The sequence below is a fragment of the Numenius arquata genome, chromosome 11 (assembly GCF_964106895.1).
Source record: "Numenius arquata chromosome 11, bNumArq3.hap1.1, whole genome shotgun sequence".
NCBI classification, from domain to species: domain Eukaryota; kingdom Metazoa; phylum Chordata; class Aves; order Charadriiformes; family Scolopacidae; genus Numenius; species Numenius arquata.
The window spans coordinates 23,776,043-23,793,308 of NC_133586.1; the positions used below are offsets into that span (position 1 = coordinate 23,776,043).

Genomic DNA, 17,266 nt, shown 5'->3' on the forward strand with positions numbered 1-17,266 from the left:
CACTCCTGCAAAGGTAGGAAAACACGCTACCCGCTATCCATAGATCTGATCTGGGACAATCCCTGCACCTACAGGGACTGGTTCTTTCCTTTCCTGGACACAGGGAAGGTGATGCTTAGCATAGACTCATAGGACCTTTCTTTGTGCTCCTCTCCCCAGCTGTCTCTGAGACCCCACAGACCCTCCTTTTTCTGAAGGGTCCAGAAAGGGATCCAGAAAGGACCAGAGGGTCCAGCCAAGCATTTGGAAATATACCCTTGCGGGTTTAAAATAAACATATTAGTGGATTGCAAATTAAGGTTCCAGCCGAGTATGTGCCAGTTGCTCCATGTCGTGCCTGTGAAACAGAGTTATTATAAATGCAGCTCAGGTAGCTAATAAAAATGATCGTTAAGTTAACCCCAGCACTCTCCCAGAGCTAAAACTGACACTGCTGGTTGAGGCAGCGTCTCTTCAAACAGCTGGAGGTTGTGGTGTTCCCCATAGACTGCTTTTCTGGGCTTCAGAGAGAATCCTCCATCAAATACCCCCACAAAAATTCTGTCGTGCTTGTCCTCTGTAGGAGCCCTGCCCTGGCAGAGTCTGCATGAACAGTTGGTGAAGATTCGGGGGTGAGAGCTTGTTGACGTCACGTGTGAGAGCAGGAAAAAGGCTGTGATTTCAGAAAGGGAGGAACCTATGGGTGTGCGTGCTGGCAGGGAAAGGGAAGGATATATTGTGTGAGAGGAGCGAGAAAACATCTGTGGCTCTCGCTGTGAGTCAGCGCTGGATTTGCAGGCAGGGGAGGAAAGCTTTGATAACAAGGATTGAAGCCTTGTGGCTGGCTGGCCGAGGCTTCAAAAACTAACTGGTGAGGGAGTGTGTTTCCAAATGGAGGCGGGAGCAGAGGGCACTGTCACTCTCTGTGAAGGAAATGACAGGAGAGCAGATGCTGTAAGCTGCTGTCTCAGCAGGGCAATGGGGACAAGATCCATTCAGAAGCTAAAAGGGCAGAAAAAAATACATCCACTGTGTGTCTGGGGGGAGATCAAACACCACAGCAGGCTCTGTCTCACCACGGTCAGGCTAAACCTGCACTCACCATTCAGATTTCCCCCTGCTACCAGAGTGAGGCACAGAACCATGGCATAACTAGGGTTGGAAGGGACCTCTGAAGGTCTCTGGTCTAGCCCACCACTCTGAGCTGGATGTCAATCAGTTGCTCAGCTCCTTGTCCCATCTGCAGTTGACTGTCTCCCAGGATGGAAATCACCCACCTCTCTGGGACCCTGTTGCACTGTTTGATCCCCCTCACAGTGCAATTTCTTTTCCTAATATCTAATCAGACCTGTCCTCCTTGCCACCTGCATTTGTTGTCTTTCAGACTATCTCTCTGCACCTCTGGGAAGTGGCTGGCTCTGTCTGGTCTGCACCTCCCTGTCAGGTAGTTGAAGAGTGCAAGGAGGTCTCCATTTAGCCCTCCCCTGAAGGCTTAAACACAGTTTCTCTCATCCTCTCCTCCTATGTCATCTTCCTGAGCTCACTTAATCATCTTGGTGGCCTTCACTGGACTCACTCCAGTGTATCCAGTATGTCTTTACTGTATTTGAGAGTCTGAAACTGGACACAGTTCCAGGCCCAACACAGAGACCCAGCTGTTCTGGACACCCTTCTCAAGATGGTCTGGGCTCTCTTCTATCAGGTCAACACCCCAAGAGATAGGGCTTATGGTGATGGGATGGTAAAATAATGTGTAATTCATACGCTGGGACTTGAATTCAGGTTTCCTGGAGCTGTGGGACCTGAAAGTCCTCCTCCTTTCAGAGAAAGAGATGGAAGCAGGAGAATGCTACCTTGCATCCCTACCATCAAGCCTCCCACATTTGAGCAGCAGCCAGGGCACAGCATAAGGGTGTGAGATCAGGGCACACACAGAGAGAATATTCCTTTGTAGCTCGGAGAGTTCTTGAGCCAAAGGTAATATCTTTGTCCTGAGTAAATCTTAAGAGATTTTACTTCCACAGATGTGTCCTACGGGGTTTCTTAACCCTTATTGACATTGAGCAGCCACAGCAATGTGTGGAAGCAGCTTAACGCCAAGGGGAGGGAGGAAGTGTGGGAAAGTAACGGAAGATTGGCGAGGAGGACTGTAAATATGCTCAAGTGACTCGCATGTGGGGTGCTGGAAAACACATATATCACACTAATTGTTGCTTAGTTTTGTGTGCTCAACAAGTAGAACATCTGCACTTAGATAACATAGGCCTGGGATGGACTCAGGGGCACCTTATCGAACACGTCTGAGATTCCTGCCCTGCTGTTGAAGAGATCAAAGCACAGCGGAAAACTGCCTGCCAGAATCCCTGAAATACAGGCCCAAACAGCAAGTGTGAGCTCTCTCGCTCTCTCACTCCCTTGCTAACAAGGACTCTCTTGCTAACAAGGACTCTCTTTCGCTCTGCGGTGCCTGCGTCCCCTGCTTGCCTGCCTCTGCCCGGGTGCTGCTGCTTCAGAGGTTCCCCAATCCATGACGTATTGAGATTAAATTTGTTCTTTGCCCATAATCCATGGTTTTGTGGTTGTTCCTGCGTCCTGCCTGCATCGGCTCACACAGGAGGCATCTCCCTTTTACTGATTTTACCTCCTGCTAATTTCACTTGATGCCCCTGGTCTTGTTCTCCTTGTCCCTCGCAGCTGTGTATGCCTCAGTCATATGCACCTCAGTTGTTCCTTCCAAGCTGAAGAGTCCCGGTCTATGCAGTTATTCTCCATCCAGCAGCCAGTCTGGATCTCTGGTCATCCTTGCTGCCCTTCTGTGAGTTTTGGATTTGGTTTTTTTTTCAGGTCTACTGTATTCTGTTTGAGATGGATTATTCCTGAGTGGCATTAGCCCATGCAGAGCCCACTGCTGCCTCTCAAAAACGAGTATCGTTCTTTCCCCTATGGATCATGTTATGTTGGTTTTATGCAATTTCATCTTCTATTTTACTGCTTGGTAAAGGTGAGATCTTCAGTCAGCTCTCTGGGAGCCCCTTTCTTCCCCATATTTTCTAGGACTACATCCAAATGTCTTATGAGGTCCATCTCCTTTGCATTTGCCAAGATCAAGTATCCTCTCTGGTATCACAAATCCAGTTATTTCCATGCCTGACAGTGTAATCACCTGCCACAGTGGCCTGCAAAAAGCAAATAAACTCCAATACCTACACCTGAGATGGCAGAAGGCTCCTTCCAAAACACTGCTTAAATGTGAGACTATCCTGAGATCTGAGCTGAGAAAAACATTTCACTGGGGCTTGAGTGGAAGAACTACAAGTCTGATCAGGCCACTGTCAACCAACTGGGTAAATCCAGATTTGGAGTGCTTTGGACCACATCATAACTACTGCAACCACAAAAAAACAAACTGTTGACACTGACTCTGACAATTCAACAGGATCCAAGAAACATTATATGAGAGTAAAATTCCATGTCTGTTTGTGGGTGGGGTGGGGTGTGGTTGTGGGCGTTTGTTTTGGTTTGGTTTTGGTGTTCTGGGATTTTTTGGGTGTGGGTTTTTTGGTGTTTTGTTTTTTGCTTTGGGTTTTTTTTTGTTGTTGTTGTTGGTTGGACTCGATGATCTCAAAGGTCCCATCCAACCAAATATATTCTGTGATTCTGTGATTCACTCGGATCTAGTGGTGTCTGCAAGCGCAACTCTACTAGATCGCATGGCTGAATCCCCCTCAGTCACCGCCTCTCCCCGCAAACTTCTCCCCAAAGCCCAGATGTCACTGCCCTCCCACATGCCCGGGTTTGGGTATCTGCCAGCCTTGGCAATTCTTTTGGTATCAGTTTCTCCACATGCAGATCTGGCTCGATTTGTACCCACCCCTTCCATTTGGACCGATGTTTGATATACCAGTGACCAGAACAGCTGAGGTCAAGGCTGAGTTGTATCCACCCATGTATGTGTCTGTGCACATCCCTGTGCCCGTGCAGACGTGGTGCACACACTGTGTGTTCCTGTGCACACACCCCCTACCTGTATAGGTGACCACACACTCTGTATGTCCTTATGCAAAGCCACCTTCCAAATCATCGTGTTTGCTGGGTAAAAGGAATTGGGACTGTCCTGCACCAAGTGACCCACCTGGCCACCACCTGCCCAGCTGCTTGCTGCCACATTCCTTATCTCTCCTGCCCAGGGAGGACCAGCTCAAAGCCTGTTGTCTTTCCCACTCTGGAGCAGACAACTACCATCATCTTCTCTACCATCGTCTTCCCACTTCTGCAGCAATGGCTGCTGTGCAGTCGCGGGCAGAGAGCTGATCCGCAGCAAATCGGCTCCATCTGTCAATCCTGTGCCGGAGAGATGCGGTGCCACCAGCGACGTGCCTGCAGCACACGGTACAACAGCTTGACAGGCAAGACAAAGGTGGAACAAGAATAAATCCCATTTTATTGCACGTTATGTTTTCATTTGGTATTAAATCACTGCTGGTAATAGTTTGTGACATGTACCCACCTTTTATAGCCCTCTTTCGTGCTGTTCTTTTCATGGAGACCGAGTAAGTGCCATCACAGACCTTCTCCCAGGCAGCCCCGGATACAAACCCGGCGGCCGAGGGAGGAGGAGGAGGGGACTGCCATGGCTGCACTGCGCCGTGTCACTGGCCAGGTTAGAGCCTTGGGCCTGCAAGACACCAGGGGATGTTTTAGCTGATCCTGAGACACCTTTGAGGTGCGAGAAATCCCCCACATGGAGGTGTGGTGGGGTGGAGGTCATTATTAAAAATAATAAAATACACTTTCTCCCAAAAAGATGAACTTGAGCTGGCTGTGATGGAAGGAGGAAGCCGGGCCTCCAGCCCCGAGGCAGACCAGGCCCCGGGGGCAGCCGGGCAGCCAGGCCGCGGGGGGCAGCCCCGCCCCTGGGCAGACCGGGCCCCCGGCCCTGGGGAGGCCAGGCCCCCAGCCCCGAGGCGGATCGGGCCCCCAGGTCCCGAGGGGAGGCCGGGCTCCCAGTCCCGGGGGAGGCCCGGGCAGCCAGGGCCAGGGGCAGATCGGGCCCCCAGCCCCTGGGAGGCCGGGCCCAGCCGGGCCGCGGCCACCGCGTCACGCCGCCGCCGCCCCCGACTGACAGCGGCATGTGCGGGGCGGCTATAAATGCCGGCGGTGAGTGACAGGGCGGGTAGCGGCGGCGCGGGCAGGGGTAGCAGCAGTCCGGCGGCGGCCATGGGCTCGCCCCGCCGGGCCCTCGCCGGCCTCTACGGGCGGGGAACGGGCAGCGTGGAGGGGGCGGAGGAGGCCGAGAACGCGGCCTGGGCCTCCCGGCCCGACCGGCGGAGCTACCTGCTGGGCATCCGGCCCCAGAACAGGTGAGCGAGGTGGGGACGGGGAGATTTCAGAGGCCGGTGGAGAGCTGGGGAGCGGGATGAGCGGTCCGGGGGTGAAGCGGGAGCAGAGCAGGCTGGCAGCATCCCAAGCCTTAAGGCAATGCCCGACCTGGAGGGGTGGCGGCCCAGCTGGAAGCGGCATGGCTGCCTGGGCCTTTCCCTCCCCGTGTTGTCGTCGGAGATCTTCTCCAGGGTGGAAAAGCCTAGCAGTGGGTTGGGGTCTCCAGAGCAGCTCGTTGCCCTTGCTTCCCAGTGAAGGGCTGCGTTTTTGCATGGTTGCTGCCGGGTTGGGGGCTGTCAGCGTGTGCCCAGGCAATGGCCGAGCTGCGAAATGCTGATGGACACCGGCTCCTGGGCTTCTCCTCTGAAACCGGCGTGCGGGTGCTGCCCTGACCTTCCTGCCTTCACTGTGGTGACGCTGCCTTTGTTATCGACACCAGGCTCAGAGCAAGGGGCCTGCTGCGCCCGTGCCTTATCTTATTGCCAAAAAGGTATTTCTACAATGTGGATAGGGGCCGAGCGGCAATGAGAATGGCATTCCTGGGTCAGAAATGGCCTTAGGCAGGGGGTCTGTGGTAGGAATAAGGCTTTGTTCGCATGGGAGAAGGTATGATAAACATGTCAACTGAGACTGGCTGAGGTTAGCACATATGAAATAACAAGGCAACGTACTAGTGAAGGCAAAGGTGTCAGTGATTGTGCTAGTTGTTCAAAAGAAAGCCTATAAATTATTTTGACTTCACTAGGAATGCTCTTCAATCCATAAGCTCAAGTGTGCCTCTTTCCTGTGGATGGTTTATAAATAATCCATTTTCAGTGTGTCAGGGATTGATGCCTCAAAGAATCAGAGATTCATAAAAATAAATACAGCATCAAAAGAGATAAAAACTTGCTGCTTGGAAGTCAGATGTTAAAATGGGGGTAATGCAAAGTTAAGTTGCCTTAGTTCAGTTCCTTTGTGCTTGTGTCATAGCGTGAGATCTAAGTGCAGCCTGTCTGCATTGCTGTGGCACCTTCAGTACCAACAAATGCCCATGCAGTGTCCACAACCAAGCTGTGACCTGAGACCGTACCATGCAAAGGAAATCTGTAATCAAGTCTGATGACTCATTCTGTGGATTACAAATAGAGAGAGTCTTTAATAAATAAGATGTTGAGGTGTTTTGATTGCCTATAGCTTGACTTTTATTCCCCCATGAGTGTGTTCAAATTGCAGCTTTAATCAGTTTAACCATAAAGCAGGGTCCCTCAGTCCTGCAAGCAATATCTTCATTGTCCCCACCAGCTCACCCAAATCCCCAAAGTTTCCCTTAGGGCCTGGTATCTTCTGCCCAGGTCGATGCTGCAGCTCAGACATGGTAAATCCAGCCCGTGTCTGCACAGATCTGAGGCCTGAACACCTTGGACTTGTCAGGCTCATGCTATGAGGGGGTGCACCCCATCCTCCATCTGTGGGAGGCTTTTGCAGGTAAAGGGACATTGTGCTGTTATGCTTAAATCGGCAGTCATTTCAGTTTTTTCAACCCACTTACGTACTTGGTCATCAAAGCCTATGGCAAGGTAACTTCATTTTGCCCGTTAAGTTCAATGGCTGCCCCTTCTGTTATAAGAAGCAGTGAATAAATATTCACTAAATAGCAAAACTGACCTTTCCCTGTGTTCATGACATCTTCCAGTTTCTCTAATGAATTAGGGGGGAGTAATTTAAAAGTCTTATTCCCTGCCTGGCCCTGACAGCACCTACAGGTGTAGAAGACTTGAGCCAGGATGTGTGGAAACCGTGGTGTTGTCTGATGCAGAGCAAGGGCTTGAACGAAGTGGGACTTTTTGTCCTGTAATTAAATAATGTATCTTAACAGTTCTGGAAAGCAAGTGAGTGGAATGGTGTAGGCAAGAAGACTTTCAGAAAGCAATTATGAGTTTAATTAAATCCGGGAACATCTGGAGAGCTCGCCTGGGAGAACTTGAAAAGCAAGATGAGTGACATGCCTAATGGCAGATAACATTCAGCAGTTCTCTTCAAAGCAGAACGTATTTGAATTTGGTGGGTTTGGAGCTAACAAAAGTACAGGACAAGCGATGCAGACACAGAATTGCAGTGGGAGGCTGTTGTGGTGGTTAGAAAGCAAAAGTGGATATTTTGATCCAAAGAAAGTGTGGGTTTTTTCAGGCTTCTCTGTAGCTGTCTTTATATGTATTTGTAGAGTGTGTTTAACTGAAATGCTTGCCTGCTGTCTTCATCCATTCTTAATGCAGTAGAAAGTGTAGTGATATGGCAGAGGCACTTAACAGACCTGGAAATATCTTTATGAAAAGAAACTGAGGTTAGGAATTGCTGCTTCTGGGGAGACTCATGAACATGTTTCACCTATATGCTTGCATTCGTGAACCATGTAGAGTAGTCTGCAAGGTCTTACTTGGTCTCTGTAATCCTACAGGAAGAAAGATGTTATGTAAATTGTAGGATACTAATTTGGAAACCAGTACATGTTTGTTTTTTAACTTGTAGAATTTGTCAGAGGTGGGGCTGCAGGGGCCAAAAGAATAGAGGTGTTGAAAATGGTTGTAGAGAGAACATCATCCCCTTACTAAAAGAGTATTCAGGATATTTACTTTTTGTGCCTTTAGAAACTGGTCTTTAGGAAGAATCTTCCCTGTGAGCAGACAGCTCAGTGGCAAGAGATTACTGGCTTTCCTTTGTCAGTCTTTTAACATATACCTCATAATGGACAATGTGAGGAGCAGCTTATGGTCATGGTACTTGCCTTCTGCCCTGGCAGCTGACAGGAGTTTTTTATTTTGGGATAGGTGGTGGTTTTTTTGTTTTTTGGTTTTTTTTTTAAAAAAAAAAAACTCTTATGTTTCAAAGCACTTGAATATAATTACTTCACAAAGTGAGAGGAGAATCTGTCCATCCTGTCCATGGTCAGCCTTAGCTGCATTCACGGGCCACAACTTCAGGACATCTCTCTAGGTGTCCTTTTTGTAAGAACTAGCTGATTCTGGAGAATTTCTTCTGCAGAGAGATGTAATTTTATGTGAAATCTTACAGCAGAGGCTTCATCTGAGTCCTGGGCAAACTCCTCTGTTAGAAGTGAACAGCAACCTCTCGTCTAATGCAGATGTCCACTCCTCGGTCTCATTACAGCATTGCCTCCTTGCTTAAATATCTTTCTGCTGTCATAGCTTCATCATATGCAGATATTTTTAGAGTATAGTGACATTGCCTCTGAGCTTTTCTTGGACGGCTGTCTCTGGTTGTGGTGGCAGTTGAGCTCAGGAGAGTGCTTTGCCACCTGGCTTTTCTGGCTAGAAACCATTCCCAATCTTGTACCTCTTGCTTTGCACATAATATCAAATGAAGGTGAAAGATCTGTTGCTATAATAAAGTGAGCTGAAAACACAGGAGAGCTTAGTTCCTGAAAAGCGTGTTTAGCTTTCTTAGTTCAGAGGAGTTCCCTCTCCAGAAGTTGGGCACCCGTAACTCCTTACGGGACCTTGCTTTTGGCAACAAGTGGTGTAAATCCCTGATTAGAAAACATCTGTGGCATCTGGAGGATTTCAGTGTATCCGTCTTGTCTGTCGGAAGCATCCCCAAACTCTGAAAAGAGGGACATCCAGCACCCGCTCAAAAGGCAAAAGTGAAGGCACTGATGGGTTCATCTCCAGGGTCTCTGGGGCAGAAATGTCTTTTCCCTGTTGGTGTAATTATCTGCCCAGCGGTGCCTTGTTTGAGCAGGGCACCTTACTAGCCGTGCACACTGAATAACGATCCTAAACTGCAGTTTTCAGCCCTCTTTCTAGTCTCCTGCCCATATCCCCTAGAAAGTCAAGAGGAGCTGAGTGTAGGCTGATGAGCCAATAACCTGGGCTGGAAGATCAAGATGTGGAGCTGGACAGACAGTGCCCTTCAGGACCAGTGTTGAAATACAGAATATATTACATGTGTGAACTTTGCTTCTCTCTGGGAACCTCATAAATGGAGATGTTTCCTGGGTCTGGGATCCCAACGGATTGTGTGGAGGGGAGAGTGTGGTCTCCTCAGGACCAGGCACCTCTTGTGCCACAGCAGAGACTGTTTCCAGGAGATGGAATCAAAACCGCTCTATCCTCACCCTGTTTCAGCAGGGGGATGAAGGTCTGGGGTTAATGAGGCTGTTACCTCACACTGGCTCAGTCTCACACTTCACAGCATCACTTGGTCCAAGAAGAGGAAGGCAGAAGAGCTGTTAGAACAACTGTATTTTCACCCTGCTTCTTTTCTAACCCACAGTCACAAAAATCCTCTATGCACGATGAATTACCAGGAAGATGTCAACTTCCCCAGGCATCTCCTTGTCCAATATTTGCTTTGCTTTCTTTTGTCCTTTCTCATGATTATGTCTTTCAACTAGCTACCAGTTTAATTTGGACCATAGAGGCAGCAATAATTCAGACTTGAAATACAGATCTGAGCCACCTTCAGAGTGTTACAGAGGCTGATGCAGGAACATGCAACTTAATTTATTGTTTTCCACCTTCTCTGTTAATGAAATCTAGCTCTAAATTGTTACATGCAAGTCTGTGTTCATCTCAGCTCAAAGTTAATTACCTGCAGAAAAAAAATGCCATATTTCTCCAGCTCTGACATGGATTTGTTCTGTGACCTTGACAAGCAAAGACTCAATGCATTGGTTTTCCAGTCTGTAAAATAACAACATGTCTTGTGCAGCTCCATAGCACTCACAGCTGCTTTATCACAGAATTGCTGATAATTACTGCCATGGTATATGGAGCACAAACACACCCATTCTGTGTGTGCATGAAGTGCTTGATAAGAAGTGGGACACATGGCAGGAAAGAAGCCTTAAGCGCTACCAGATGTACATGAAAGCTTCATTGTTGGCTTTCCCATGTTGAAAATGGTTGGCTTCTGACAGCTGAGAAGACATTCAGAGAGGCTTGTATTTGTCTAAAGTAGTATTAACCTTGGAGGCAGAGAAGTTCATTTGAAATCTTATACTTGGAAGTCTGCATGTGCAAAACATGCCCAATAATGTCATGGGTCAGAGTGCCAGCAAGAGGGAGTGTCTGTGGGGGATGGCCAGGACCATCCCTCTGTCCTGCTCCTGGCATGAAAGGGCTGCCCTCTTCTCAGTGGGCTTTTCTGAGGAGCTTTTCTGCAATGCTTTTTCTGTCAAAAAATCTCGGAGGTCTCGCATTTGCTGTCATTGGCACATTTAGCTGTTTACTTGCTGCATGGAGCAGCTTGGGTGGCTCAATTCTCGTGCCATGGAAGAGCACTGAAAGGCATTAACAACTGCTGCAGCTCAAGCAGATCAAGTCCATGTACATGTAGATGCGAGGATGGAGCCACTGTGAAGCCTATTTCAGGGTATCCTGAGCTGTTTTTGGCTTCCATATGAGGACATGAGCTGGAAGGAGATGGATTTATTTATCTCGGGAAGAAGAAATACAGAAAGAGGAGAGTTTCATGCACTGATTTCATGAGGGGGCTTAGAAAAGGTGCTGGATTTAAAATCTATGTTTTTCAAGCAGTTAACTTTTCAGTGCTGGTGGGGTGATGTACCAGCCTAGGTTATCAACTTGAGCAGTGTTTTTAGTGATTTTAAAAAAAAAAGTGAGTGTTGTTGACAGTTCTGTTTCCTGCCCTTGCAGCAAGACTGAAATTTGGTGAGTGCATGAAAAATGGGGAAGACTGTCTTCACTTCTGCAGAAAGTTACGAGTAGTTGAAGAGCTAAAACCTTCAAGTAGATGATAAGTGTCTGAAGGAGTTGGAAAGCCTCTGATGAAACAGAATTGAAAGAAGAACTGAGGCTGGTAGAAGGTACATAGTAGAGGGGTATAATTCCCATGGTCCAGTGCAACAGTGGTTAATAACCAAACCTGTATTTTTAGGGCTCGCTTTTAACGAGCTGTGCTGCACTTCAGAAATGTGAGACACCTGAGAAGGCTTCCTCCCACCCACGTTCTACATGCCTGGAGCAGATCTCTGAGCTCCTCTTCTCCAGCAGAGAGAAACCAGTACCTTTAGACCTTGATTCGCCTGCTCTAGATGTGCTCCTCAGGATAAGAGAAGCATTTGCGTTCATCCAGTAACTGTAATGGCCCCAGGCTTGCCCAGGGGAGACACATCCACTGCCAGTGCTGCATTTCGTTAGCAGAGTCCTCCGCTGACAACAAGGACAACAAGTTGACAACAACAAGTCCCTGGAGAGCTGGGGACGCAGACAGTCCAGTCCCAAAGTGTATCAGATCGGGCACACTGGAGCCTCTGTTGTGCCTTGCTGAGGAGTCCCATGCTTTTGAGTGGGTAGGTTTGGGGCAGAGTGTGATGGAGTTGTGCTGCTCTGTGTGGGTGTGCTGTGAATGTTATTAAAATGCAGTGAAATGCCAGCTGCCCGCAGGCATGTCTGTTCTGGCTGAAACATTCAGAATTTGATCTTGCTCTCTCTGAGCTTAAATCTCTAGTCTGAAAAGCAAATTTTGCTTGATTCTGTTGCATATAGAGGTTAAACTTTACTTAATACACAGATCTTTGTGGTGATAGCCTTTTTCTTTTGATAATATCATGGCTCCTCAAGAGACCCCCAGTCCAGTATTCAGCACTGTGTTACAGGTTGTGCAGTGATAAAGCCCAGGTTGTGTGCTCAGCACTGAGGGTTAAAAAAAAAGCACTGATGATGCTCGCTGTTTGATCACATCCATGAGCACAAGGGGTTTGTGGCACAGGCACCCTTCATTCTGCCTCCTGCTATTTGAGTGATTTCCTTTACGTCCAAGCCCAGACACCTCCTTTGTCTCATGCAAGGGAGCATGATTAAAGCCAGACTTCTGCCTACACTAGGATTCTCCAGCAAGTGTTTTAGGATCTTCCCTGCTGGCTCCTCAAGCCATGCCAGGTCCTTAGTATTCCTGGGGGCTAAAAGGACATTTTTCCCTTGCAGTGGTATGCAAAGTGTTTTGGGGGTCATTTACTGTTGGAAAGCTGGTGGTTGAGACTATGTAAGTTGTGTTTGCAGCCAGCCAGAGGTGGCTGGGGGCACCCAGAGCAGAGGGACACGGGCTGTGGACGCTGCTCCCCTGGAATCCCCTGGGGAGGTCACCCCCCAGGAGGTCAGGGCAGGGCGAGAGCAGCTGGAGGTGTGTTTGGAGCTCTCTAAGCTGGGAGATGAGGACAAGGTGGTGTGCTGGCCAGTAAGGCAGGTAACGCAAGGCAGGCCATGCAGTGCTGGCAAAGACATGGGGCTCAAAGGGATGCCCCAGGAGGTGGGGCACAGCTGGAAAGACAAAGTTCCTCTGGATGACTTCTCCCATGGGCCAGCACAGCACATGCAAGGTGGATCGGATGGCTGATCCTCAGCCTGTTATGGTTAGTGTTTGATTTTTCCAGCTGGATAACGCCTGAGCTGCTGCATCCTCTGGCTGCGTGAACAGCACTTGTTACCGGGGGGAGATCAGGATTGTGTGGCTGGGGGTGGAGGGGGTGAAGCTGCTGCCAAAAGGGCATGTTTGTTGGGTTAAAGCTACTCCTGAGCGGCTGTCTAAAATTTCTGTCTTTGCTTTCCTGATCTGAAGGAGAGGAGTCAGTGAGCTCTTCAGAGTGCTGTGGTTTTTTTCCCCAATGAAAATGTGCAATTATTTGTGTAAAGTGTCAGGCCTTCAAGCTGAACTACTTTTTTACTTATTATGTGCATGGAGGTTCTGCCTCTGCAGGTTGAAGTGCTATATGGTTGGCAGGAGCAGTTTTCAGAGACCCCCTGTGGTCGTTTTTGGGGCAAGGCTTGGAGTCCTGCTTGGGACTGGGACTCACACAGAGCCCGGATTTTGTCATTTGGGTGGGAGACCTAAAGAGGTGCAGCTTGCTTGGTTCTTCATGCTGTCTTCTGTAGCATCATCCTAAAGCACTGAAGGTTGGTTGTTCAATGGTGGTCTTCAGTGCTCAAGGCTGAGAAGGTTTGGTCTGTCTGCGTGTATGGATGTGGGCATCTGACTCTGTACCTCCCACAGGGGATGTCTGTGCTGCATGGGGAGGCGGTTGTGTAGGCACAACTAACATGTCTCTCAGTGTGATTAAAGCACTGAGCTTGTCTGCTGTGGACTAGCTGGTACCTAGTTAGTTTTAGGCTTTTGGTTGCCCTGTGGGTGAGCTCAGGGAACTGCTGAGAACTGTGAGCTCAGGGAGCTGTGAGGAACTGCTCCTGATGCTGCAGGTCAGTGCCGAGAGGTTTTTTCCTACAGCCTGCAAGGGACTGCTGCCACAATATGGCAATGTGGCCTTTTGGCTGGGACATGAGTCCTTGAAGACACTCCTTTGGGAGTGCTGGTGGCCACTGGTAAGTAGCTCATCTGGGTGTAACTTGTATAGGACTTGGGTGTTTGTTTTTTGGTCTTTTCCCTGAATTGGTTAATGTTACCATATGTTCCTGCAAAAAAAGCAAAATCTGTAGCTCCTTGTAAAGTCTACATCTTTTACTTTATTTTAATTTTTTTGCCAGACCTTAGTGATTTGGTTGGCAAGCTGGGAAGTGGTGTATAGTGACCGGAGAGTTTTCAGCTTCTCTAAAGAGCTGTCTTTGGAAGCAGAGAGGGTGGCCAGCTCAGGCCACCCGCCAGCCAGCAGAGAAGTGGGCTTGCAGCGGGGTCTGTGCTCCTGCCTGCTGTTAATGGGACCTCTCCTGGGGTGGAGTTGCCTGCTTTGAGCACAATGCTGTGGATGGTGCATGGAAGGCTCAGGTGCTGCTTCCTGGAAACCTACTTGTATGAATGTCCTTACACTTATTCTCTGTGGTTAACGACCATTTCATTTTTACAGCCTTTGATTCAGTTGACAATGTGGCTTGCTCGTCCTGGCAGTCAGCCTGAGTAAGGCAGCTGTACCTTCTTTTAATAGGAACTCTGACCTGTGCAAAACGACTCATCATTAATATGTCTCTATGACGGTTTGTTTATTTCAGCTCCTTTCCATGCTTCTCTGTCTAATGGTTTTTGTGCTGTTTTTTGCTTAGCTTATCAAGCAGCAGATTCTCTCCCTGCAGTTTAGGAAGGTAAAACTGTGTTGCATTAAACTGCTCTGACCAAACACTTCTCTGAATCTGACTGCACATGATTAATCTGTGATGCTTTGGTACTAATTAATCAGTAGAGAGCCCTTAAGTGATCTAACAGCCTTACTCTGCATGATTGGATCCCTAATACTTGCTTGAACTTCAGACAGCGAAGTGAATGTTCATCATAATTCCTGTATTAAGGTGCAAGAAATATTCCACGTTCTTAGCAAAGGATGGGTGTTCAGCTACTTCTTGATATTAAAGTGAGACTTCCATACAGAGACATTAAAAATTAGATGTGCCTGTCTGTTTCTACTTTCAAAGAATAAATTTTCACTTCCCCCCCCACCTTGCCATCCTGTGCTTTCTTGTGAAGGTCCTCATTCATTTGAACTCTGCCCTGAAATGCACTTGTATGATTGTACTTTGCCTTTGGCAAAAATAAAACATTTGGAAGTCAGTTGGCATTACCTGTTTGCTGCAGAAGCAAGTAGAGGAATGACTGTGGAGTGAAAGGCCTCTCCAGAACACCCCTGTACTGCGGGATTGCTAAACAAAAAGTCAGGAAAAGAAGATGGTGATGAAGAGGAGTACACTTCTCAAATCGCCTTTTCCTGCAGACTGCTTTTGTATGGAAATCCCTCTTTAATGTAAAAAGGCTACTGAATTGCCAGTGTCCTCTTCCTAAGCTCCAGGGCCTTTTCTGCAGCAAAGATGCAGCTTCAGGAAGGCCCGGAGAAAGAGCTGCTGCTTTGTCTCAGATTTCTCGAATGCTCTGAATTACTGGTTTAGAAAGCAATTTGAATTGGGCAAGTCCCATTGCAGCTGGAGTGAGTCAGCTAAGAGCCTCACAGTGCTGCGGTCTCTCCCCCCCCCCCCCCCCTTCCCCTGGGACTAATACAATGGTTTCTTTGAAAGGTTAAATAGACCTTCCAGGGCTCCCTGCCAAGCGTACACTGGGCAGGTCTCTTCTGATTCATCTGCCGTGCCTGTGGAGACCCCAGCTTCTGGGGATGCTGCTTCCCTAAACCATTCAGTAGCCTTTGCTGTATTTCACCTGACTGCGGGATTTGCACTGAATGGACCAGACTTATTCTTGGTGCTGCCTGCTGGTACCAGTGGCATGGTGCTGGGATTAAACTTGGTCCTGAGTGTCACTATGTGTGTGCGCATCACTTTTTTTTTTTTTTTTTTTTGTTAAGACGCTGATCCAGTTGCTCTCCTGCTGGGGTGTGAAATGTTCATTGATGCTTGGGAAGTGCCTTATATGGATCTAAAAGGCATTTACTGGTCTAGGGCTGGGGATCTGTATTGAAGGGGCCATCAAAACCCCACCAGTAACTGCCTTGCTAGTGGATTGTCTGCCTTGCTCTTTGGAAATGGGGTTTTTTCCTCCTGGGTTGGTGTGTGGAGAGGCTTCTTCATTTTGAAACAGCTGGTGGCTCCCACAGCCCTTTCCTGGCCCAGTAGTTGTGTCAAGAGTTGCTTGCCAGGACCAGTCTCCTGGGAACCATTGATTTCCACAGAAAAGAGTCTAAGCTGTGGCATCTGTTTTTTACCCCATCCCACATGTGTGTTTGGATACAGATGGTGCTTATAACCCTTGTTCAGTAGATGAGCCCTAGCTGCCTCTGTCCCTTTTGCTTACCCTACACAAACTGCCTGGGAGCTGGGGGAGGCTCCCGCTGCACCCCGGTTGTTCACTGCTCAGGGATTCATCTCCCTGCATTTCTTACAAACCCATTGTAGCAAGAATCCAGAGTGAAAATGATAGAACTGCAGCCTCCAGATAAGTTTTCTGGGTGGATGGAAGGGCAGTTGCTGTGGTTGGAGCTCCTGTGGCACCTTCAGCTGCACGTGCAGTTTAGTCCCTGCTGCAGAGCCTCTCAGTGCACCTGGTCTTGCTGGAGTCATGCTAAATGTGGTTTGGATTTTTTGTTTTTCCTGAACAAGTCTGCTTCCTCAGCAGGTAGAGCATGAGTAGCAGCAGTATCATCATTCTGCCTGCAAGCTGGGGGCTGCTTGTGAGGCTGGGTCCTCCTCGTGGAGCCCTCACCACGTGCTATGAGCCCTTCTGCTTGTGGTAGAGCTGTGTCAGAAATAGTCTGGGGTTTTGTTCCATCTCTTGCATGTCTCTAGAAGCTGATCACTTGTTTAAGGAATGTTTTTCCCTGCTGAAAATTATATAAGTAGAGCTGCCAGCTATTGGTTCTCTTGCAATATTTGCTTTTTCTCCTACGGTCCTTGCACTTGAGACCGTGGGGTCCTCTCTCCTAGAGCAAACATGTAGTATTTTAATTGCAGAGGGGAAAATGAAGGAAGCTCTTCCCTTCCAGGAGCCCCAGGGCACTATCCAAATGAAGAACCAACTTGGAATTAATCCTTCTCCTTTATTTAAGAAAGCCTAGGTCTTCTGGGGCCTCTCTTGGTGATGTTCCAGCAGGGTTGGCAGTGCTGTATGAGTACACTGATTCAGTGCTGTTCTTGAGTAGTGCTTAAATGACTGGAAAATCTAAGGTCCATTTTTATGAGCTTCACAGATTACGCTGGCTATTTGGATAGTTCTGGCTGTTTGGGTGTCCCAGCCTGAGCTTTGGGGTCAGTCTTGAACTCCTGGAGCAGGCAGTGTGACAGAAAATGGGCATCAGCTTCACATACGATTCCTGAATGCAGAAAGCTGCAAGCCAGGCTCAAGGTCTCCTTCAGCGATCCACAGCAGACAGCTCTTCTTAATTCAGAGCTTTCAAAGAGGGTTGTTGTGTTCAGAAGACATGTTCAGTTCACACTTGGCCTGAAATTACAGTGTGAAATAAAATCACGAAAAAAGAGTTAACAGAATAAATAGAATAAACAGAATA

At 48.3% G+C, this 17,266-nt stretch overlaps 1 protein-coding gene across 1 annotated transcript in view; it reads left to right on the forward strand.

The window, feature by feature from the left end:
- Positions 1–5,127: 5,127 nt before the first annotated feature.
- Positions 5,128–17,266, forward strand: part of ALPK3 (alpha kinase 3) — a 33,881-nt gene continuing 21,742 nt past the window's right edge. The window contains exons 1-2 of the mRNA XM_074155500.1: positions 5,128–5,339; positions 14,367–14,405. Of these exons, the coding sequence (XP_074011601.1) occupies positions 5,128–5,339; positions 14,367–14,405 (251 nt within the window). The remainder of the gene's footprint in view (positions 5,340–14,366; positions 14,406–17,266) is intronic.